This window comes from Notolabrus celidotus, chromosome 15 (genome assembly GCF_009762535.1).
Source record: "Notolabrus celidotus isolate fNotCel1 chromosome 15, fNotCel1.pri, whole genome shotgun sequence".
Taxonomy (NCBI): Eukaryota; Metazoa; Chordata; class Actinopteri; order Labriformes; family Labridae; genus Notolabrus; species Notolabrus celidotus.
Window position 1 is genome coordinate 995,184 of NC_048286.1, and position 25,260 is coordinate 1,020,443.

Sequence of the window (25,260 nt, forward strand, 5' to 3'; positions counted from 1 at the left end):
TTGTGGAGCAGTGTCTGTCCACTGAACCTGTCTGTGATTGTTTCTTTTATAAATAGTCTTTTGAATTGTTTTTTTTTTCTTCCTTTTAAATATCCTGCACTGCACTGAGGCCGGCACCAATAAATATTCACCTCAATTTCCCGACTACGCCTGTGAGTTTTTCAAAACATGAGTGGTTGAGAAGAGAACCTTGCAACATAAAGAACAAAAACACAACAATACATGAAAGGTCAAAGGTCAGGACCACAAAGGGAACCTTAAAGTCTTTATCTTGTACTCTGAATGAATCTCGTGGTCCAGGCCTGTTCAGCTCTGAGGTGGTGGATCTGTCGTGGTGATCATTCTTTGATAATCTGTACGTTTAATTTGATTTAAATCAGGTCTCCCAGCCTCAGTGTCTCATGGTAGGACTTCATGCACCTTTAACTGTTACCGTGTTGTGTCCTGTTTGCTTCTAGAAATATCTCGTCACACTCCTGTCTCAAAGTTTACCACAAAGACCCGGCACACGTCTTCAACCGCCACGCCAGACCTGCAGCCGCAGAGGGGAGGGTAAGTCACGCTCAGTCTGCTTCCTTCATTCAGTCATGTCACCATCATCACCACACAACCTGGATTCATGAACACACACCGCATCTGTTCTCTGTGTGTTTCGGACATGACATCTGGGGAGGTTTCTAAATATCATGTATTTATTTAAAGACAAATCAAACGTCTGCACTGATTCAGGGTGAGTTTCAGATGTATTCTAAAGAAGTGACACTAAGTGAACTGACTGCTGGTTTCAGTGGCAGAACAAAGAAGAAGAGAGCAGCATGCAGAGATATGTTCAGGTCAGCAGGGCCGCAGTAAACAAACTGTTCTTTTAGTGATGCAGTCGCTGCTGGGCTGCTCAGAGACCAACATGTCACCTTGTTTTGACCCATGAATACAACTTCCTCTGAGCTAACCACAGCCGTGCTAATGTGACAGCACAGTGAGGAGACTGAAACATCCCCCCGACATCCACTCTGTCACACACACACACACACACACTGACGGCCAATCACCGCAGTTTGCAGACTGTGAAAGTGCACAGGGGAAATTCCCTCTTTAATCAAACACACTGGTGTCAAACTCAAGGCACGCGAGCAGGGCCAGGGGTACAGTTATATGCATCCCGCTGTCACCGCTGATACTGCAAATCCCAGAACGGAGTGCAGCAGCTGGCCAGCCAATCAGGGCCTGCAAGCCCTATCTCCTCAGCCCGCTGAATGAAGCATCTCATCACCGAAGCCAGACCTGTCAACACTCCCGGTTTAGGCGGGCGTGTACCGCTTTTTTAACTTATTCTCCCACTGTACTCCCGAGTTGTTACTTCTCCTTATAATCTCCCTATTTCATGTTGATGTCAATTAAATGAGTGTACCTCAACCTCTATGGGGGGGTTGCATGTTCCATCAGACATACGGTAGCTGAAGTGTTCATTAGACGAATAGTTCTGAGTTCAACAAACTTCTGCACTGTTTAAAGATTTGATCATCCCTCATTAAAGTGGGTCAGCCCTGTTCTTATAGCTAACTTTAAATTGTAACGTTCAGTAACGCAGCATCCTCTTTAAAGTTCATCAGGAGAGTTTAGAGCTGTGTGAATCTGATGACAGAGTGCTGACAGTGTCACTATCACAATATCACAGGTGAAGTTATGACATCACTAAACTCTGCCTGATAACCTCAGGTGGAGATGCAGAGGAAATCTCTTCCTTCTTTAAATAAAGAGCAGAAAGCAGCAGAGGCTAAGGATGCAGAGGTTACTGTAGGTCAGAGAACATTTAGCTGTATGTAATAAATAGGATTTAAAGGACCCAGATAAATGACTTTAAAAAGCACATAGAGATGTAGATTCATGTTACAGAGACTCCTTCATTGAAATGATACTATAATGGTGTTAACATAAAAATATGGTGTCAACACAAACCCCTCTACCTGGAATATGTGTGTGTTACTCCTCACTGCAGTGGCTCACTCTACTCTCACTCTTCAACATGTTGATGAAGTTTATCATATTTATAAGACATGGATTTTTTAAACATGTATGTTTTCATTGTTATATTTTACTGCAAACCTTGAAACTAAGAGACATTTAAAGTAATGACTTACATATCTGTTTATTAAATGTGTTAATCTGTAGTTCAGGATTATATATGGACAGGGTTGCTGGGTATAGGCTGATTTTACCATACTCCATAAAATCTCCCTATTTATCACAGTCCAATGTTGGCAGGTATGGTGAAGCTCCTCCTGCTGCTGAGTCTCCTGTTGGAGGTTCAGATGCAGCGAGGAAGCATGAGTCACTTTATCACGTAGCCAAACAATGACCAGCATGAACCAAGCATTCATTCATTCTGCTGATCAACTGAGCACTTCTGACACTGAAGTAACTCAATCATTTACCAACTTTGGAGCTCAGAAATCCAACATATATCGCTCAGTTTGTAGTTGACAAGGAAAGAGCTGAGGAGCTAATAGAGCTCTAAGGTCTGACTCTGGCTGCTGCACAGCTCACCCCGCCTACAGGTGGCTTAGATTCACTGCATGTCTGGAAGCACATGCCTGTGTATGGAAGTAAATAAGTCTGATTAGATTTAGAATTTTTTTTAAGCATTTCAATTCCTAGCACTGAATTTTTTTTGCATTGAAATTATGTATCTGAAATTTTTGTCATTGAGTTTAAGTCTTGAAATTTTTATCAAGTATTTTTCACTTTTATTTTTCAGTGTTCACAACTTCAGAGTCAAAAATTTAAGTTTAAAAAATTCAATGTATAAAAATTAAAGTGCCCATTTTCAATGTCCAAAATTCAAAGTCAAAATTCAGTATTAAAAAATTCAAAGTAAACAGCTGATTTATCGAGGGAAAAGCAACCGGTCGTCTCACATCGAACCCAACCGCCGGCCAATGAAGTCTGGTTCTCCTGAGTTCATCTCAGGAAACACTCAGACATGATTAGCAAGAGTTTTCTCTAAACTACAGACATAATAACCTCTCCACTACAGCCCACTGCAGCACTTTACTTAAAGGTAACATATAATGCAAAATTGACTTTTTAATGGTTCTCTACCTGAAATATGTGTCCCTGGCATGTCTACAAACCCCCCGAACATGAAAAGAATCCATTCTGCCCCTGTTTTGATTTCTCCACCTTTCTGTAAATGTGTGTGAAACGAGCCGTTTCAGACTTCAGTGTTTTTGTTACGTAACAACAATATCCGGTCTGTCACGGAGTCAGAGCTCGGAGCTTGTTCAGCCCATAGACTGTATAAAATAATACTGAATCCCCTCCTCTGTTTTTCATTCCCTGCACAAATGTGTGCTAACAAGGAGCTTAGGAGGGAGGCATGCTAGTTGTAGGCTGTCTTAATAAACACAAAGGTCGGTTTTACTCCCCACGTCTGCAGATTTGAAGATCTAGTGGATGATTTTTATTTATCATGGATAAGTGCTAGCGCTAGTTAGCATAGCCACATAGCTACATGTTAGTAGCTGTGTACCAAGACACACGTCGACATACTGACAAATAAAACAACAAGAAACACTAAATCTGTGACCAATGGTTCAGAAAGGTCCTGCTGCAGGTGCCTCTCCGTCAGGATCAGATTCTGGATCAGATTCAGAGGGTTGAAGTAACGCGGGTCTGTGAGCAGCCGTGTATATTCAGCCAACATGTAAACATTAGATCAACGTGCTGGAGAGCCGAGGCCGCATCCACTTCCTGAGGGGGCGTGGTCAGAGAGAAAACAGAGTGTTCTGAGGAGGACTGAAGAAGAGGGCTTTTCAGGCAGACCAAAATCTGATTTCAAAGTGTTTTTTTGAGCATAAACTTTAAAGACATGTTTTGGGGACCTCTTAGACCAATATATATTGATGAAAAAAGCGTGATATGTCACCTTTAAAGACTGGCTCCCGGGGAACCAGGTGTTTCAGATGAGCTCAAACCAAAATGTTCCCTGGCTTTAACCTGGATGTTGATGTGGATGAGTGATACTTGTCTGATACATATCTTTAATGTGAGCATGGTGGCTCACGGGCATAGGTATCGGACCTCAGATTAGTCATGTTTCGCACTTGTGGGAATCGAATCCAACTTGACCCGTGTCTGTAAATACTTTACCTTCTACATATTTAATGACTTTCTTCAGTAGCTGTGATGCACTGCTCACTGATCCAACCATTTTTGCTGCAGTAGATGAGAGATGAGGCTTGAGAATCTCTGTTAATGTTTGTGAATATGTGGAGAATCTTGGGACTGAAGCAGAGCACAACTCCTGTCCCAGTATCGGCATCACATGACCTCTGGAGCCTGACTTCATTTCTGGCAGTTGGGTTCGATGTGAGACAATCGATTGCTTTTCCCTTGGTAAATCAGCTGTTTACTTTGAATTTTTTTAACACTGAATTTTGACTATGAATTTTAGACATTGAAAATGAGCACTTTAATTTTTTATACATTGATTTTTTTTATACATTGAATCTTTGACTCTGAATTTGTGAACATTGTAAAATAAACGTAAAAAATAATTGTTGAAAATTTGAAGACTTAAAGCCACTATGAGGAGTTTTTCACCAGCTGAGAAACAGACTGAAACCAACACTGATGCCTCTTTATGACCTTCAAAAGCAAACAAAACCATAAACAACAACACTGATACCTTCTCTGTTGTCATTTTTAATGCCTTAAAGCACTCAGAGGGGGTAGGTGTCAGACCACATGATTGACATTTGGCTTCAAAAACACCCTTTTTTTGCCTGATTTCATGGCAAATAATCACATTGAGTGATGAATCTGGCTGTTAAAAGACAGCAGGGTGAGGTTTGCATGTACAGAACAAGAGATAAGAGGTATCACTTTGTCCACAATGGGGCGCCAAAATTGATATAAATCAAAAGTTCCACACAGCAGCTTTAAACTCAATGACAAAAAATTCAGATACATAATTTCAATGCAAAAAAAAAGTTCAGTGCCAGGAATTCAAAGGCTTAAAAAAATCAAAATCTGATTAGACTGATTTACTTTCATCCTGTGTGTGGAACTTCTCTCTGTGCTTCATTACACAAAAACACACTCCTGTCTTTGATGTTCACCTTTACTCCTTCCTGAGGGTTTCTACATCTCACCACACCAAACATTACTGAACCTAGAGCCAGGAGAAGATGTCAAACATCCTGCTGCACTTCAAAATAACTTTTCTTTCATGGTCAGTTTTAGTCTGGTATCAGTACGATCCTCCTATAAGTTGATCCTCAGATCCTCAGACCCAGTCTTAAATGTCAGCCCCTCTGCAGTTGAGTTGGACTCCCCTGATGTGACTGGTATGGCTAACCTGTTAGTAATGCCTTCATGGGACATTACATAACCACAAATATCTAAATCCCAGCTCACAGGCAGATCTAACAGGCAGAGGCTGAGGTAGAGGAGGAGGGGCAGTCAGTGCCAGCCCAGAAAGGAGAGCAGGTGTGGTTAGAGAAAACCAAAGACGTTATTACACCTGAAGCAAGACGTCGTGAGAATCAATCAGGCTGACAAATATCTGAAGAATGTGAAACCTCCTTCTTTAACCAATGTTTACCTCCTGAGACATTGGATGTTTTGACTAGGCACAGACTTCAAGTGTTGTAAATGAAGCCAGTGAAGCTGCAGTTCCTCCAGTGTCCACTTGAGGCTGTCTCTGAAGTCTGGGAGACCCATTAGAGTTCCATGTTTGAATGGTTTTACAGCAGAAATAAAAAATAATGATTGTGCAAAAACAGTTCAGGTCTCTAAAGCTGGTTTCTCTCTTCATGCTGACTCTACAGGGGTTCAGCATTTATACAGAGTATCTCATCTGTTGTGATTATAAAGAGGCTGAGGGCTGTGCATGATTTAACATAATTAGAGGTGTGGGTGAGTTGACTAGCAGGTGAGCGTGTTGTTGCTGTTATCCAGGTGGCCATGGCTGATAGTGGTGAGACGGATAGTAACTATGGTTAGTAACTTTAATGGGACAAGAGTTAAAGTAAGTAAGAGGCAGACAGAGGAGAGAGAGGGAAAGACAGGATCCCAGTGTGCCAGTTCCCCCAGCAGTCTAAGCCAATAGCAGTCTAAACCTATAGCAGTCTGAGCCTATAGCAGTCTAAACCTATAGCAGTCTGAGTCTATAGCAGTCTAAACCTTTAGCAGTCAGAGCCTATAGCAGTCAGAGCCTATAGCAGTCTAAACCTATAGCAGTCAGAGCCTATAGCAGTCTAAACCTATAGCAGTCTGAGCCTATAGCAGTCTAAACCTATAGCAGTCAGAGCCTATAGCAGTCTAAACCTATAGCAGTCTAAACCTATAGCAGTCAGAGCCTATAGCAGTCTAAACCTATAGCAGTCAGAGCCTATAGCAGTCTAAACCTATAGCAGTCTAAACCTATAGCAGTCTAAACCTATAGCAGTCAGAGCCTATAGCAGTCTAAACCTATAGCAGTCAGAGCCTATAGCAGTCTAAACCTATAGCAGTCAGAGCCTATAGCAGTCTAAACCTATAGCAGTCTGAGCTGATCCAGCTCTAACTATAAGCTTTATCAAAAAGGAAAGTTTGAAGCCTACTCTTAAAAGTAGAGAGGGTGTCTGCCGCTGGACCCTGACTGGTAGATGATTCCAAAGGAGAGGGGCCTGATAACTGAAGGTTCTACCTCCCATACTACTTTTAGAGACTTTTGTTGAGACATTAACTGCAGAACCAGAATGGAGGCCTCTGCCGATGTCTGATGTTGGTGTCAGTGTACGCTCTATTTAGAATGTGTCAGGGCTAAGCTCTGCCGTCAGACAATGACTTTGTTTTTGCACGACTCTCTGACACGACACGTACATGTTCCTCCGCCTGCAGCGCACTGATTGAAGGAGGAACATGTTTCAAATGTGGTGGATTCACCTATACCATTGAAAAGTTACTCATACAATCAAAACAAACTGAACTATCCCTTTAATGGAGCTAGCTGTGATACTACTCTTCAAAATTGTTCACATTTATATAGGTAGGCATCGACTTCCCAAGAATAATGAAAGGGAGCTGCTGAAACATAACGTGGATCAGTTTCTCTGTAAGAGCTGAGATGATGAGTAAGCCATGTGCAGGAGGTACAGAGAGATGCATGACATGAATGGTGTTGTGTGTGAAAGTGTAGTTGTCGTGTAGTTGTAGTGCAGAGAGTGTGTCTTATGGATCCCTCCTGCAGCAGCAGCAGCAGCAGCAGCAACAACTGCGGTGTGACTGACAGCTGCTGTGGTTGTGTAGGAGGTGTGCGTCCGTTACACTGCAGGCTGTGTTGTGCAGAGCTGTATGGGTTGTGACACGTTTTCAGATCCACGCCCTGTTTACATAGAGAGTTAGAATACTTTCATACACACACACCTGATCATCACTGACTGTGTGCAGGCTCAGGTAAGACACACACCAATGTGTTTTATACATTTATAATTAAGGATCAATCACGCTGATTATAAACATGAGTTTGTGTCATCTGATTTTAAAATGTATCGATGATCATCTTATTTTGATATCAGGTTTGTTCAGGGATCATTTGTTTATTCATCACCTTATTAATTGATCAGTATCATTGATCTCAGATCTGATTCCATATGTTGGCTCTCAGTTTAATGTTGTTTTGTGTGTCACTGTGTTTGATTGATTAATTGATTTAGAGGTGACACAATGAGCGCTCTGAAAGGTTCATTGATGCTGAGTCTCAGGCAGTGTGCAGAAACACCAGTGTCCAAACAGTACTATAATAATAATAAAAATAACAATGGTTACCGTAGTAATAGTAATACCAATACCAATAATGATAATAATAATAATAATAATAATAATAATAATAATAATAATAATAATGATAATGATAATAATAATAATAATAATAATAATAATAATAATAATAATAATAATACTATTACTATTACTATTATTACTATTATTATTATTATTGTTATTATTATTATTATTATTATTATTATTATTATTTTTATTATTATTATTATTATTTATACTATAGAAACAATAATAATAATATAATTATTAGAATAACTAGCTAATTACTGCAAGGTGCAATGCTCATGGTGGATTAAGGTGGGGTCAGACTGAGTCTTACCCTGTCTTGGTGTTGGGTCTCTGTTCATAATTTGACATAGAGTGGTCTAGACCTGCTCTGTTTGTAAAAGAATCTTGGGATAACGTTTGTTGTGATTTGGTGCTATACAAATAAAGATTGATTGATTGATTGATTGATTGATTGATTGATTGATTGATTGATTGATTGATTGTTTGATTGATTGATTGATTGATTGATTGATTGATTGATTGATTGATTGATAATAATACTAATCAGGATTATCTATATAATAATAATGAAAATAATACTAATAAAGATCTATTATAATGATGATCTATAATAATAAAAATGAGCTATAATTAAATGATCTATAATAATAATAATAATAATAATAATAATAATAATAATAATAATAATAATAATAGTAATAATAGTAATAGTAATAGTATTAAGAATAATACAAATCTATATTAAAAATATGTATTATTAATATAAATATTTTAATAATCATGATCATAATAATAATAATGATCTATAATAATAATAATAATTATAATAATAATAATAATAATAATAATAACATAATAGTATTATTATTATTATAGATCATCATTATTATTATTATTATTATTATTATTATTAATATTATTATTATTATAATATATTTAGTATTAGTCTTATTATAAATCATTATCATTTGTGCAGATTATTGTTTTTAATATCATTATTATTATAGTCATTATTATTTTAGATTATTATTATTATTATTATTATTACCATTATTACCATTATTATTATTATTTATTTTTTAGTATTACTATTATTATAGATCATTATCATTATTACAGATTATTATTACTATTAGTATTACAATTTACCATTATATTAGATCATTATAATTATTAGAATTGTTATTTAAAATTTAAAAAAAATTATTTTATTTTTATTTTTTAGTATTAGTATTATCATCCATAACAATGATAAAGATGAATGGATGGATGATAGACGCCTGACCCTTCATGAGAACACATTCTGTGAGCTCTATACTGCACATGTAGTATCGCATGTAGTACCCTACATACTACAATATATGTTGTGTGGTCTCACTCATACAGGTGTTACTGACTGTCACCTGTAAGCTGCAGGTACAGTCCCTTTTTGAATGATGTTTTAATCAGGTCACATTTCATTAGAGAGTTGAGTCAGCTCAGGTCAGAGCAGGATCCTAGACATTGTTCTCATAATTCATCCCGACATGTTTACATATTTCCCTTGGATGTTCAAATAAAGGCGTGTAACCTGAACATAACATGAGCGTGTACAGACCACTCCTGCTGATTAAACCTGTGCTGGTGTTAGACTGGCTGTGTGGGACCCGCATGTTGGTACAGGCTCAATGATTATGATAAACATCAGGCTGAAGCAGACCTGGGATCAGACTTGTGAGGTTCACACACAGCAGACAGACACATGAGGAAGCTTTGACTCCTAAGAGTTATCTGAGGACAAGATCAGACTTTTGTTATTTTATTACACAGACAGACATGGATACACCCTGTTTTCAAACCCCTGACCCTGGAGACCCTGGTGGGGGTCAGGCTGATGACCCTGTGCTTCTCTGTGCAGTTACTCACAGTAATACATGTGATCTGTTTCAGATCTCAAAGGAGGTTCTGTACGGGAGCCACAGTCCGGTCCACAGTCGCTCTTCAACAGGCCGCAGTGCCCTGCACAGCCTGCAGGGCTCCATGTCTCCCCCTATGGTGCGCTCCATGCCCTCCTCCCCCTCCAGGAGAGTGTACGGTGGGGGGAGTACAGGAGGGGGGGCAGGGGATCTGGGAAGCTCAACTCTACCGCGGGAACGCCTGTCTGGGGCGGGGCTAACAAGGTCTCTGTGCACCAACAGCAGCAGCTCCATCCTGGAGAGGAGGGACGTCAAACCAGGTGAGACACCTGCAGGGTTCTCAGGTCTTCAGGGAGCCAGTCTTGATCAGTTAGAAACAGAGTAAAGAAAAACAGATCACGTCTCAGAAGATTCAACAACAACAACTGATCCACATTTGTTTCTGTGTGTGTGTGTGCGTGTGTGTGTGTGTGTGTGTGTGTGTGTGTGTGTGTGTGTGTGCGTGTGTGCGTGTGTGCGTGTGTGCGTGTGTCAGATGAGGATGCTGGCAGCACTAAGTCCATGGCTCTGGTCCTGCGGGGTGAAGGAGGTCCACATTACCCGGACTCATACAGCTCCTCCGTGCAGGACGGGGGAGGTCGCCTCAGCATCTCTTCCTCCCAGTGCAGCGCGCCCCCTTCCCTCGCTTCAGACCTGCTGGGGGACTCAGGAGGATCAGGCATCCCGGGGACTCTGCAGCAGTACAGGGCCTCCATCAAACCCCTAATGGGCTACGGAGAGACCCTGGACCACAAGACCCGATCCCTTCACAGGTAAACTCAGTCCAGACCCAGTTCAGATCCACACAGGCCCAGTCAGTTCTAGTCAAACCCCATACAGATCCAGAATCCCAGTGATGATATACGGAAACCTAGTCCAGATCCATATAAACCCAACCTAAATCAACACAAAACCATGCAGATCCAAGTAGACTAAGCCCAGATCTACTCTAGCCAGACCCAGATTTACATAAACCCAGTCCAGATGAACAGAATCCTTGTTAAGACCAGGTCTTTCCAATTTCAAAAAAAAAAAAAACCTAGTCCAGATTCTCTAACATAAGTCTGGATCAAGACATAACATTTCAAGATCCACAAAACCCAGTCTGGATTGACGGATACCCAGTCCAGATTAACAGAAACTCAGTCCAGATTGACAGCAAACCAGACTGGATTAACAGCAACCCAGTCTGGATTAACAGAAACCCAGCCCAGATTAACAGAAACCCAGTCTGGATTAACAGATACCCAGTCTGTATTGACAGAAACCCAGTCTGGATAGAAAGAAACACAGTCTGGATTGACAGAAACCCAGTCTGCATTAGCAGAATCCAGTCTTGATTGACAGAAACTAAATCCAGATTAACAGAAACCCAGTCTGGATTGACAGAAATCCAGTCCAGACTGACAGAAACCCAGTCTGGATTGACAGAAATCCAGTCCAGAATGTCAGAAACCCAGTCTGGATTGACAGAAACCCAGTCTGGATTGAAAGAAACCCAGTCTGCATTAACAGAAACACAGTCCATATACCAGACACCCAATCCAGATTAACAGAACCCAATCCAGATTAACAGAACCCAAGTCTGGATAGACAGAAACCCAGTCTGGATTGACAGAAACAAAGTCCAGATAGACAGAAACCAAGTCCAGATAGACAGAAACACAGTCAAGATAACAGATACCCAGTATATGTCCAAATTACCTCGGTCCAGATCAACACAAACTCATTCCAGACCAGATAAACCCAGTTCAGATCCACCTCCAGATTACAAAGGTAAATTAAAGACCTGTGAACAGAGGTACAAGGGAGGTGTGTTTGGGGTAAAGACTAGACTGAACCACACGGGGGCCGGGAAGTCTCACTAACTGATGCAGGTGTGTATTAATACACTCATTAGTCCGTGTGCTTCTCCACCATCCAGGCAAAAGAGCAGGAAGTACGGAGACAGCCAGCTTCCTCCTCTGGGGACAAAGACCCCGCCCCCCTCCCCTCAGAGGGTCAGTGAGGTCAGACTGACTGAGGGACAGATCATCGGCGGGGTGGGCCTGGTGTCTGCAGACAGGATGTCACCGATGCGCAGGTCCCTGCGGCGGGACAGCAACGGGGCCGCGGAGATGAGGAGCAGAGGGAACGGCTCGTCCTCCTCCACCTCCTCTGTTTTTGTGGACAGTCCTCTGGGAACACCTGAAAGGCTGTTTCAGGGTCAAGTGACTCCCAGTGCCATCCAAAGGTGAGCCAACAATGAGACACCTGCAAGACAGATATTTACAGTTAGTCAGGGAAATGTATAGGTAATGTAATGAATAAAAAAAAAAGGACTAATGCATAAATAAATAATTAGATAAATAAATTGATTAAAAAAAAAATAATAATAATAATAATAATTTAAAAAAATTATAAATAAATAAATTGATTAAAAAAATAATAATAATAATAATAATTAAATAAATTGATAAATAAATAAATTGATTAAAAAATAATAATAAACAAATAAATAATTAAATACATTGATAAATAAATAAATTGATAAAAAATAAGTGATAAATTATAAAAAATTAAAAATCACAAAAAAAACAAAAACAAATATTTAACAAATAAATGAATTTAAACATAAATACATTAACAAATAAATAATACATACCTAAAAAAATAAATATATAAAAAAATAAAAAAATAAAAAAAAATAAAAAAAAGGATTCAGTATATGAATACAATGGTATAATGTAAGAGGTTAATTCATAATATAGTTCTGGCAAAGTTGAGTGCCTCTGAAGTCTGATGAAAACACGCCATAGTCCATGCAATCGTCCAGTGCCTGCATCTCCAGAAGACCACAAGTGAATGATATGTAGACGAATGGTCCGATTTGAAGTAGGACCGGGACAAAGTGCTTAAATTTGCTTAAACAAAACAACTAAAACAAAACCTAACTCATCCTCCTCCAAGGTGAAGAAATGTCTAGGTCTCTACAAAGCTCAAAGAAAGAAGGTCTCAAGAGCATGTTTCAAGGAAACCTTAACATCCAATAAAAACCTCATTTAAAAAATCTGAAACATTGACTCTCCTCAGGATAGATTCCTCTTAAATCTTAACGTTCCAAGAGGTGGTGAGGTAGATCGAGAGCATGTGAAGATGATAAAAATGCCACAGTCCTCAGTAGCAGATGTCTTTTCTTCACTTGTTCGTGGACAACCCAGCCTAAGGTGATCAGTGTGATGTCATGTGCTGTGTTTCAGTGAGAGGATGAAGGCCATGGAGGAGCAGATAGCAAGTCTAGCAGGGCTGGTGCATCACGCTCTGTCCATGGGAGCAGAGATTCCTGGAGTGAAGGAGGCACTCGGGTGTGTATTACCTGCTTTTATACCTGTTTTCATACCTGGAACAGTCCTGAGTTCTGCAGCTAGTACAGAGAGATAAAAACATACATGTTAAAGTGTGTATCAAGTGTGTTTGAACCAGGGAATCATTTCAGTACAACAGATCAGGTGTACAGATAATGTAACTGTGTGTGTGTGTGTGTGTGTGTGTGTGTGTGTGTGTGTGTGTGTGTGTGTGTGTGTGTGTGTGTGTGTGTGTGTGTGTGTGTGTGTGTGTGTGTGTCCTCAGTGAGACAGCTGGACAGAGACTCCTCATCAACAGACTTGGTGAGAATCCTCTGCTCTTACTCTGTGTGATGAATTGTTCTTTGTAATCATGACGGCAGACTGATCACCTGTCTTTGACCTCCAGGTGTGTCTCCTGAGCAACAAAATCCAGCTGCTCTGATTGACGGCCTCAAAACCCCGCCCCTGGCTCTTCGGGCCCCTCCCCCTGACAGCGAGCTGCAGCAGAGTTTGATGTCAGCGAAGAGAAACGTGTGTGAGCTGAGAGTGCAACTCAACCAGCTCAGACACCAACAGGTACTCACCTGTCTGCTCACCTGCTGGCTCACACAGTTACACAAACATTACAATAAATAGTTACTCTATGTCACGATATAAGTTCTTTATGAATCTGTTGAAGTGAAGTAGGAGAGACGGACAGACGGACAGACGGACAGACGGTCATGTGTCAGGTACCTGATGTGTTGCTTGTGTTGTGTTGCAGCTGCTGAACCAGCAGAGTGTGCGCTCCATGCTGCACACAGCGGGTCAGGAGCTGCTGCTGCTCATGTGTGACCGTGTGAGTCGGTGTGAGGAGGCGGCGTTCAGACGGAGAGCAGAGATGGAGGAGGAGAGGATGCTGTACCTGAGGACGGAAGAGGCGGTCCTCACTCAGCTCAGGTGAGACGCTTGTTACAGCCTCCTCACAGAGCTGCATCTTCAGAGAGATCTCCAAAACTAGCCCCTGCTCCCCCTGAAGCTCTCCATAGACATGTTTCTGATCAGTGTTTAAAAAGATGAACTGCTCCTGTCATTGAATATTAGGTTCAGAAAAAAAACATCATCATTATCAATCAAACGTTGTCTTAAGACTCTTTTACAAACAGAGCAGGTCTAGACCACTCTATGTCAAATTATGAACAGAGACCCAACACCAAGACAAGATAAGACTCAGTCTGACCCCACCTTAATCCACCATGAGCATTACACCTCACAGTATTTAGCTAGTTACAGAGGAGAGGACAAACTTCCTTTAACAGTCAGAAACCTCGAGCAGAACCAGACTCATGTTAGACAGACATCTGCCTCGACCGAGTTGGGTCTGGAAAGAGGGATAGAGGAGAATAAGAGAGAGAGGGAGCGGTGATAGTGATGAGACAAGTAGTAGTAGCTATTGCCGCTGGAGTCCAGCACGTCCGTATCAGCTGGAGTCTGGAACGTCCACAGCAGGAGGACGTCTACAGCAGCTCAGAGGAACCTACGAGACAAGGGAGCTCAGGGACTCCAGAAAGGTCTATGGTTAGTAACTTTAATGGGACAGGGAGAGTTAAAGTAAGTGATGAGGGGGTTGGGGGGAAGGGGGTGAGACAGGATCCCAGTGTGTCAGTGTGCCAGTTCCCCCAGGCCTATAGCAGCATAACTAAGAGCTGGTCCAAGCCTGATCAGTATCTCATCTGTTGTGATTATAAAGAGGCTGAGGGCTGTGCATGATTTAACATAATTAGAGGTGTGGGTGAGTTGACTAGCAGGTGAGCGTGTTGTTGCTGTTATCCAGGTGGCCATGGCTGATAGTGGTGAGACGGATAGTAACTATGGTTAGTAACTTTAATGGGACAAGAGTTAAAGTAAGTAAGAGGCAGACAGAGGAGAGAGAGGGAAAGACAGGATCCCAGTGTGCCAGTTCCCCCGGCAATCTAAGCCTATAGCAGTCTAAACCTATCGCAGTCTGAGCCTATAGCAGTCTAAACCTATCGCAGTCTAAACCTATCGCAGTCTAAACCTATAGCAGTCTAAACCTATAGCAGTCTGAACCTATCGCAGTCTGATCCAGCTCTAACTATAAGCTTTATCAAAAAGGAAAGTTTGAAGCCTACTCTTAAAAGTAGAGAGGGTGTCTGCCTCCCGGACCCTGATGATAGATGATTGCAAAGGATAGGGGCCTGATAACTGAAGGTTCTACCTCCCATACTACTTGTTCCCTGCTTCATCGCAACCTTTTTTGCTGTTTTCTGTTCCCTTGATTGTGATGTAGAATATGGAATATGATAACTATTAAGTGCAGTGCTGTCTAAATTATAGAATCATTATTAATCATATAAGAAATCGGTTTAGATAAGTAAAGATGAGCTCTAAGACCTCAAATACCCCTTTTTCAACTGAGGCAGTTTCAGGGACGGTTCGGAGCCGGTGCTCAATTGAGAACTCCTGGCAGGGAAAACCGTTTCCAGGGCGGCTCCAACTCTCTGCTGGTCTAGAACTGCGAACCGCTTACGTCAGGGGTGAGGGGCCGGGTAGCAGTGAACAAAAACACAAACCTGGTTCACATTGGTCGAAAAGAGGTAAAAGAGAAGAGAAGAATATTGGAAATATACAATCAATCAATCGACCAATCTGAACTATCTTTGATTTAAGTACGCTTTGGAAAGATAAATCCAGACTCTCCATCACTGACATGGTGATGACACACAGAGACATGACCTGCAGACGTCATCATTTCTTTACTTTAAACTCATCACCGTGACGTTATGACATGTGGAGTTCAGTTTACGGATGTCATTTCAGTCTCAGCGTGTGATATGTGAGGTAATTATATGTGTTCAATGACCCTAATCCGTCCTCTCCTCCCTCAGCTCTTAAACATGTCAGAGGATTAATACGATGAGCAGAGGCTCAGATTAAAGCTCTCCCTCCACAAAGTGTCAGAAAAACTTTTTCACAAACTCGTGAAAGCTTCAGATTCACAGAGACGGGATGTCAGCTGTGTTTTAAAGTTCAACTCTCCACTAGAGAGGCCATGATGTCTGAAGTGGTGATTTAGCCTTTTCAACATCTACACACTCACTGTGGCATCACGCCCCTGATGATGTCACAGCGGCTGAAGTCAGATTATCATTGGCGTGTGAGATGGCTGCCTGTGTGTGTGTGTGTGTGTGTGTGTGTGTGTGTGTGTGTGTGTGTGTGTGTGTGTGTGTGTGTGTGTGTGTGTGTGTGTGTGTGTGTGTGTGTGTGTGTGTGTGCAGAGAGGAGATGTGAAGAAACATATTGTTATAAATAGAGCCAGGGGAGGAGGAGAGAGGAGATTTAATGTGACACCAGAGCTCATCCTCACGTTAGCATGCTACACTCGTCACGCTAATACAAGGCTGACATTTATCACACGGAGCGACGGGAGAGGGACGCAATTATCTCTGCAGACACATACACACACACACACACACACACACACACACACACACACACACACACACACACACACACACACACACACACACACACACACACGATGCCCTAACACACAGCTCGTGTTTTGAAATGTTTATCTCTGTATTCTCTTATCACAGGTGTGGACGAGTGTTTAACAACAGTCCCAAACTGAGGTAGTGCAGAATGACAACAACTGCAACCAGCTGAACGTAGCTTTAAAAACAGCGGTGTGGAAAGGTTCATAATTAGGCGTTTTTCGACTGAAGGATCTTTACCCCTGAACTACGTGCGTTTCGACCGGTGGACCCAGGGTCTAAATTTAGTTCAGGGGTAGATAATCTCCCCCCTAAAAAGCCCCTGCTTGGGGGGTAGTACTTTTTAAAGGTGCCAGGACTTTCGAGGGGCAGGGCCTGCAATGCTGAACGTGTCTGATTGGTAGATTAACCTCAGTGTTTTTATTCCTCCCTCCGTCCACAATAACATCACACACATCTGTGATTCACTTGATTTCTCTTTCTTTCATTAGTTTTTATTTGTTCTATCTTTTTTGTATGTGTGTGTACTTTTCAAAAGAAGAAGCTGTGATTCTCTTGATTTAGCAGCTTGTAACAGTAGTCTTCTCTCAGCACACCGTGAATGCGTCTCTCCCGGTGTTCTGGTTTTAAAAGTGACCCTGTAAAGTGGAGACCTTCAGCTGAACGTGTCAGTGTTTGTGGAGTTTACACAGCTGTTGAAACACAGAGGGAGTTCCTGGGAATGCAAACTAGTTTAGTTTTTATTAAGATTTCAAAATATCCTCATCAGATATTTAATGATGGTCTAAAGACGTTTATGAGGGATGCATCCGGCAGAAAGTCTCCAGTTAACAGGGTCGCTGTTTAAACCAAAACACCGGCCGATCTCTGCGATCACGGCTTTTTGAGTTCAAAAGGATTTTAAAGCCGTGTTGAAACGTCTTTGCTACTCGCGCTTATCTCCTCTCACGTGTTGATTCAGTGAATCCATCTGTGATGAAATATAGCACCATCTAAAACAGACCAGCTGAGTCTCTTCATGCTAACAGGCTAACTGTTGTGTTGCTCATAATGATACCTGCCTGTCCGTCTGCTTCTATGGTGTCATATGTGATGAATGGCATTCCTCTTTGTTTTACTGCCCTCTACTGGTCTGGTGGTGTAGTACATTTACTTTTTTTTTCTCCACATGTCACTGGCCTGATTTGCACAATCTACCCGGGACTTCAGCCCACGGTCGAAACGCAGACAACAATGGGGGCACAGGAACCTTTTAGTTCAGGGGAAAGAAGTTCTTGGTTGAAATGCTCCTTTTCATGTTCTTCATTCATATATGAGACCCCAGACCTCGGTCAGTGCGTGAACATGTCAGGAGCTGCAGGTAATCAGATGTGACGGGAGGAGAGATCCTGTGATCTTACCCAAATGTAAAAACTGAACATGTTTAAATGGTGGCATTATAGTTGGCTGAAAAACAAACTTTGGTGGACAGCTCAGGTATCGTCTATGTGAGGGACACGCTGGAAGTTATAGAGGGAAATGACTTTGGAAGAAGTCAACATGAGTTAAAGTCTTACAGTTTCTGATACTTCACCGTCAAACATATTAATCTGATATTGATCTGAGGTAATGTAAGTAAAAGTTTCTGCAGCAGATGACAGAGCTGTGTCTTCCTGCACCATGCACTCAGTATGACATACTATGTGCACAGATCCTTTACCCTCATCGTCACACTTCACCTGCATCAGGTCTGGACTTACCTTAAAAGAGAAACCATGACTTAGACATCCTTTGTTGCATGTTCGCATGTTCCTTCTTTGAGGTTTTTATGCTGGTTGGCATCCACATTTTCTGGTGTAATCTTATGCAACACAGATTCTCAGGGGAAATGCATCAAAGTGAAGAACATATTTTATTTAAGAAATAGTGGACTAACAGAGGGAGTTAACAGTACGCAGCTGTTGTAACAAAGTCCTCTTACTTTGTGAAATGACACCACTGACGATGATTCACATTAAAGATTAAAGATCTTCTTCCTCAGATGTGTTAACACTATTAAATTCTTTGAATAGTCTTCAGATCTGTGTCATAGATCAGGTCTGTAGGATGCAAACACTGCTGTCAGACGGTTTGTTGAAAACATCAACATCATCATATCAGATCTGAGAAAACAAACGAATCAATGAAATAACAAATAATACCCAGCTTTCTTACCGGAAACATAAAGCTAGAGAAGTCCATCCATCCATCCATCCATCATCCTCCGGTTATCCGGGTCACGGGGGCAGCAGCCTCCTCCTCTTCTGGGAGGATACCGAGGCGCTCCCAGCCCAGCTGAGAGATATAATCTCTCCAGCGTGTCCTGGGTCTTCCCCGTGGCCTCCTACCAGACGGACACGCCCGAAACACCTCCCCAGGGAGACGTCCGGGAGGCATCCTGACCAGATGCCTGAACCACCTCATCTGGCTCCTCTAAATCCGGAGGAGCAGCGGCTCTACTTTGAGCCTCTCCTGGATGTCTGAGCTCCTGACCCTCTCTCTAAGGCTGAGCCCAGACACCCTGCAGAGAAAGCTCATTTCAGCCGCTTGTATTCTCGATCTTGTTCTTTCGGTCACTACCCACAGCTCGTGACCATAGGTGAGGGTTGGAACGTAGATTGATTGGTAAATTGAGAGCTTTGCCTTCTGGCTCAGCTCTTTCTTCACCACGACAGACCGGTGCCCAGATCTGTCTCTCAATCTCACGCTGTCTCTTCCCCCCACTCGTGAAGAAGACCAACTCCTCCGCTTGGGGCAAAGACTCTCCTCAGACTCCTCAGACTTGGAGGTGCTGATCCTCATCCCCGCTGCTTCACACTCAGCTTTAGCTGGGTTATGGAGACTGGCTAGAGAAGTCATCTGTCCTTAATTAGATTAATAAATATAATGTAGGCGGACATTAAATATCAATGATACACTTTAAAAACCCTGAAACAGAATCACTTATTAAAGACATTGTTTTTAGAAACGTGCACAGAGCGTGTCTCTGATGAAGATCTGCGACCTGTGCATTCTTTCTGAATATATTTTTTGCAAGTTGGACGGTGCGCAGGAGTTTGAACTTTTTTATTTATTGTCATAAAAACCTAAAAGCTCTTCATGAAGTGTAGTGAAGAAGTATACGTCTCCGTCCTCTGGTGTTTGTTCTTAAATGATCCGTGTTAAAGCCAGCAGCAGTGTGTGCAAATGTCGCCTGATCGGCAGCTGAAGACTGACCCATGAGAGACATCATCACTGATCAGCTGAAACATGACCGGGCAGCCCTGTTAGTGATTACTGATTATTACTGATTTGTAAAAATGTATCCAAAGAGATGTTTGATAAAGATCTGTGTGGTGGCTGTCTGTATCAGCTTCATAGTCACTGTAACTCTCTCTGCACACAGCAGACGTGGCGTTCTTCATCTTTGTGTTGCTGAGCTCTCTGCTGCCCTCTAGTGTCCTCAGCAGGACATCACACAGTCCATCCTCCTGTCTCTGTTGACTGTTAACTCTTCATGTCTCTCACTGTCTCAGTGAGCTGGAGGTGTATGTGGACCACCTGCAGAGAAGCTCCGCCTCCAGCCCCGGCCAGCTGTCAATCACTCTGAGAGACGTGGAGGAAGCAGCAGTGAACCTGCGGAGGGTGGGAGAGGCTCTGTCTGTGCTCAAAGGTGCAGAGATCAGGTTTCAGCTCAGGATCAGACATCTTCTTGTAGATCTGATGATGACTCAGAGACCCACAGTGTTCTCACAGTGAAGGTCATGTTTGTGTGTGCACCTGTCCTCCAGGTGAGTTTCCAGAGCTGCAGCTGAAGCTCCGCTCCGTGCTGCGCCTGGAGGTGGACGCAGTGCGTTTCCTGAAGGAGGAGCCTCTAAAGATGGACACCATGTTGAGGAGGGTCCGGGGTCTGACCGAGGCCCTAAGCTCTCTGCGCAGGTCCACTCTTTTTTTAACATAGCTCCTCCCCCTTTTACCAGCGTGTTTCACAAGTGACTGACCCTCCAATCACACTCCTCTTCTCCACAGGTGTGTGTCAGAGTCAACCAACCCGGTCAAACCAGCACAGGTGGAGGCTTCTCTGAAGGAGGTGGATCAGGGACCCCTGAAGTCCTCACCCAAACCTCAACCACGCTCCTCCGTCAGACCCCCGATGCAGGCCCCTCCCCCCTCTGAGGACAGCCTGGATGGCTCCGCCTCCCCCATTCTAGTCCGCAGGATGAAAAGCACAGCAGCTTCAGGAGTCCAGCCCCAAAACCTCCACCATCCCAGCCCCCCCCTGACCCCCACCTACGGGCGAGACTCTCCCAGCGTGGCCAAGGTACGAGCTCTGTGATTGGTCCATCAGCAGGGACGATCAAATGTGACTGGAGATGATTAGTGATACACAGGTGTGATTGACAGGTGAGCCCCCGCAGCAGAGAGGGAAGCCCCGCACTGCAGAGGAGACCTGGACCTGCACTTGGACCTGGACAAGAGGGCAGCACTGACCAGTCCAGCTCAAAACTAACACACACTCTCACTGAGGTCAGTATGATGCACACACACTCACACTGAGGTCAGTATGATACACACACTCACACTGAGGTCAGTATGATGCACACACTCACACTGAGGTCAGTATGATACGCACACACTCACACTGAGGTCAGTATGATGCACACACACTCACACTGAGGTCAGTATGATGCACACACACTCACACTGAGGTCAGTATGATGCACACACACTCACACTGAGGTCAGTATGATACACACACACTCACACTGAGGTCAGTATGATACACACACACTCACACTGAGGTCAGTATGATACACACACACTCACACTGAGGTCAGTATGATACACACATAACTCACTGAGGTCAGTATGATGCACACACACTCACACTGAGGTCAGTATGATGCACACACACTCACACTGAGGTCAGTATGATACACACACACTCACACTGAGGTCAGTATGATACACACACACTCACACTGAGGTCAGTATGATACACACACACTCACACTGAGGTCAGTATGATGCTTACACACTCGCACTGAGGTCAGTATGATACACACACACTCACACTGAGGTCAGTATGATACACACACACTCACACTGAGGTCAGTATGATACACACACACTCACACTGAGGTCAGTTTGATACACACACACTCACACTGAGGCCAGTTTGATACACACACACTCACACTGAGGCCAGTTTGATACATACAGTTTTGAGATGATAGCGGTAGTGAACAGGAACAACCAAATTTGGATAAAAGGGCGGAGCCATGATTGTCTAAATAAACATGACTCGTTCTCTCACCAACAAACTCTCTCTCTCTCTCTCTCTCTCTCTATCTCTGTGTGTGTGTGTGTGTGTGTGTGTGTGTGTGTCTGTCTTCCTCAGACTGCACACAGGCAGCCTCCAGAGGGCAGTCTTAGTAAAGAAACCAGCTCCACGAGTCAGTCCAGAACCAGATCTGGATCCACTCAGAGCCCCAGCACCAGCACAGACCCACCAAGGCTCCCCAGGGGGGGGCGTTCTGAGGACAGGCCCCCCGGACAGAGACCAGAGTCAGAGCAGGACACACCTGAGGACACAGGTGAGGTCCTGTTGAGGAGTGTTAAGTGTACGAGCTTCGTACACTCTCATCAGGATAAGACATGAGAGTGTGCCACAGGACAGGGGAAGATGCAGACTTTTAAACAGGAGGTAATGGGGCACAGGTAGAAACAATGAGGGGCAGGGACGAAAATCACCACGGGAGAACCCTAGGAAGTGAAGCTGCCTGAAACGAGAGGAGAGACATGACTACAAAATAAAAGCAGACATGACAAACATGAAAGACAAGACTGAAGTAAAAGGTGCAAACTTAACATAACGACGAGACATGACAACCAGAACCATAAAACCAAAAACATATAACAAAGACAGATCCAAATCAGGCCAAACCTCATTATCATCTCACATTGTAGTCACATTAAAAAACACATCATTGCTTCTCCAGACTCAAGATTGTACAATAAACACAAATAATAATAATACTAATAATTCATAGAATTTATATAGCACTTTTCTTATTACTCAAAGTCGCTTTACATAAGATGAAAACTAAAAAAAACTAAAAGAAAAACATAAATAAAACAAAACAGGGACAGAGGTGGGGCGGGGGGAGAGGTCATGTGTGGTATGCTTTTTGGAACAGGTAGGTCTTGAGTTGGTTCTTAAATGAGAGGAGAGAGTCAGAGTTGCGGATGTGTGGAGGGAGAGAGTTCCAGAGAGTGGGGGCAGCGATGGCAAAGGATCTGTCCCCCAGGGTGTGGTGCTTGGACTTGGTGATAGGGGACAGGAGGTTTGCATCTGATGATCTGAGGCGGCGAGATGGGGAGTGGCGTTTGGGGAGGTCGGTCAGGTAAGAGGGGGCGAGGTTATTGAGGGCTTTGTAGTTTGATGAGCAGGATTTTGAGGTGGATTCGGTGCTGAATGGGGAGCCAGTGGAGGTGCTGAAGGATGGGTGTGATGTGGACTCTGGAGCGGGAGTGGGTGAGTAATCGGGCAGCTGAATTTTGGACATATAGAAGTTTTTTGAGGTCAGTGGAGGGAAGGCCGAAGAGAATGCTGTTGCAATAGTCCAGACTGGAGGTTATGAAGGCGTGGATGAGAGTTTCTGCAGCAGAGGAGGAGAGAGAGGATCTGAGCCGAGCGATGTTGCGGAGATGAAAGAAGGATACTTTGGTGATGTTTCTGATGTGTGGTTTGAAGGAGAGGGTGGGGTCGAGGGTGATGCCAAGGTTACAGACTACTTGGGAGGGTGTGACTGTGTGGTTGTCGATGCGTAGGTTGAAGTTCTGGGTGGAGGGGAGGAGGGATTTGGGGCCGATTAGAATGATTTCAGATTTATTGCAGTTGAGTTTTAGGAAATTGTTGCTCATCCAAAGTTTGAGGTCAGTGAGGCAGTTTGTGAGAGTGGAGAGGATGGCAGGAGTGATGGTTTTTGTGGAGATGTAGAGCTGGGTATCGTCGGCATAACAGTGAAATTGAAGTCCATGGTGGCGTATGATGTGACCGAGGGGGAGCATGTACAGGATGAACAGAAGGGGACCAAGCACCGAGCCTTGGGGGACACCATGTGTGACGGGGGTGGTACGGGACTTGCTGTTATTGATGGAGATGTATTGGAGTCTGTCGGAGAGATAGGAGCTGAACCAGGAGAGTGCTGAACCAGTTATTCCAATGCATGAGTGCAGGCGACTGAGGAGGATGGAGTGATCAATTGTGTCAAAGGCTGCGCTGAGGTCGAGGAGGAGGAGGATGTTGAGGGAGCCGGAAAGATCACCAACAAATCACAACACCCCAACATCCTCTACACTGGCATCGAAATGTGGGTCACCAAAATACAAATACAACTTACAGGAAACAGGAGAAAGAGACATCCTCATTTGAACCTCTAGGAGACTCTGTTAGCAGATAATGGATCCAATGGGTCTCTCTCTGGAGGAGTCTCCTTTCTCTGTCACCCTCAAACGGACTCAATCCCCATGAATCTCAGCATGCAAACTCCATGACCGGCAGTGTTGAAGTGTCTGGCAACAGGAGACTTAACGACGTTGGTTCCGATGTTACTTTTGTGTTCCGATATGCAGACTCTAATTTCAGGTTTAGTTTTGCCGACACAGCTAAAACCACATTTCAGAAGATACACTATATGTGCTCCTGTAGGTAATCCTGCCTTTCACTTTATTTTCCTGCCTATGTGGGGGATGCAGAGAATGATCTGAACGGATCATAGCATTACAGTTTGCACAATCAAAACAGGGAAGTTGCCATCAGGTGGAGAGCTGAGGAAGTTAGAAGGTTAGAAGGTTTCACATACGAGTCAGTCTTTACCAACCTGTCCCGTAAGTTCCTGGGTCTTTTAGTAATGAAAATCGGAGGGTTAACAAACTCATGGACCACAGCAGGGTCGTAGACATCATCTTCATCTTCATCATGTTTGATCAGGCATCACTGTTCAGATTCACCAGACACATAATAATCACAGTATACTCTTATCTTCTCCATATGTTTGTGTGTGTGGGGTGTGTGTGTGTGTGTGTGTGTGTGTGTGTGTGTGTGTGTGTGTGTGTGTGTGTGTGTGTGTGTGTGTGTGTGTGTTGCAGCTTCAGAGCAGCAGGAAGTTCCAGCTAATAGGCTGAGTGACAACACTGACTCCGCCCACCTTACACCTGCAGACACGGGTAAATAACCTCACACAGACAGACAGGTAGACTGGGCATGCTCAGAACAGGCTAAGGTCCCAACACTTACACCCACCTCCTGTGTGTGTAGTAAATGTGATACCTGTGTTTATGGCACAAAGAAGCAGAGTGTATTCTTCAGCAGGTCTGACTGATCAATGACATGTTCCTGTTTACTTTTGACTGACCGTTAACAATTATTTTCAGCTCCTGCAGCCTCACAGCCTCCGTCAGCTCCTTCCTCAGCTCCTTCCTCAGCTCCTCCGTCAGCTCCTCTGAGTTCGGAGCGCAGCAGTCGTCCTCAGGTGGAAAAGCCTCGGCGCTCCAGCTTAGAGAAGGATCTGAAGCAGAGTCCAGACAGAGCGGGCCGGTCTCCTCCTCCTCCTCCCCCACGAAGGTCAGCTTGTCTTCTCTGACTGACTGATTATCAGATCTTTC

The 25,260-nt window shown here is 43.4% G+C and overlaps 1 protein-coding gene across 1 annotated transcript in view; it reads left to right on the forward strand.

The window, feature by feature from the left end:
- Positions 1 to 25,260, forward strand: part of LOC117826593 (sickle tail protein-like) — a 91,757-nt gene that overhangs the window by 46,864 nt on the left and 19,633 nt on the right. Inside the window, exons 6-21 of the mRNA XM_034702762.1 lie at positions 459 to 552; positions 9,766 to 10,051; positions 10,267 to 10,543; positions 11,695 to 12,003; positions 13,010 to 13,114; positions 13,380 to 13,406; positions 13,498 to 13,672; positions 13,860 to 14,035; positions 20,127 to 20,263; positions 20,382 to 20,529; positions 20,620 to 20,659; positions 20,768 to 20,911; positions 20,995 to 21,117; positions 21,992 to 22,187; positions 24,745 to 24,822; positions 25,030 to 25,219. Coding sequence (XP_034558653.1) covers positions 459 to 552; positions 9,766 to 10,051; positions 10,267 to 10,543; positions 11,695 to 12,003; positions 13,010 to 13,114; positions 13,380 to 13,406; positions 13,498 to 13,672; positions 13,860 to 14,035; positions 20,127 to 20,263; positions 20,382 to 20,529; positions 20,620 to 20,659; positions 20,768 to 20,911; positions 20,995 to 21,117; positions 21,992 to 22,187; positions 24,745 to 24,822; positions 25,030 to 25,219 — 2,505 coding nt within the window. The remainder of the gene's footprint in view (positions 1 to 458; positions 553 to 9,765; positions 10,052 to 10,266; positions 10,544 to 11,694; positions 12,004 to 13,009; positions 13,115 to 13,379; positions 13,407 to 13,497; positions 13,673 to 13,859; positions 14,036 to 20,126; positions 20,264 to 20,381; positions 20,530 to 20,619; positions 20,660 to 20,767; positions 20,912 to 20,994; positions 21,118 to 21,991; positions 22,188 to 24,744; positions 24,823 to 25,029; positions 25,220 to 25,260) is intronic.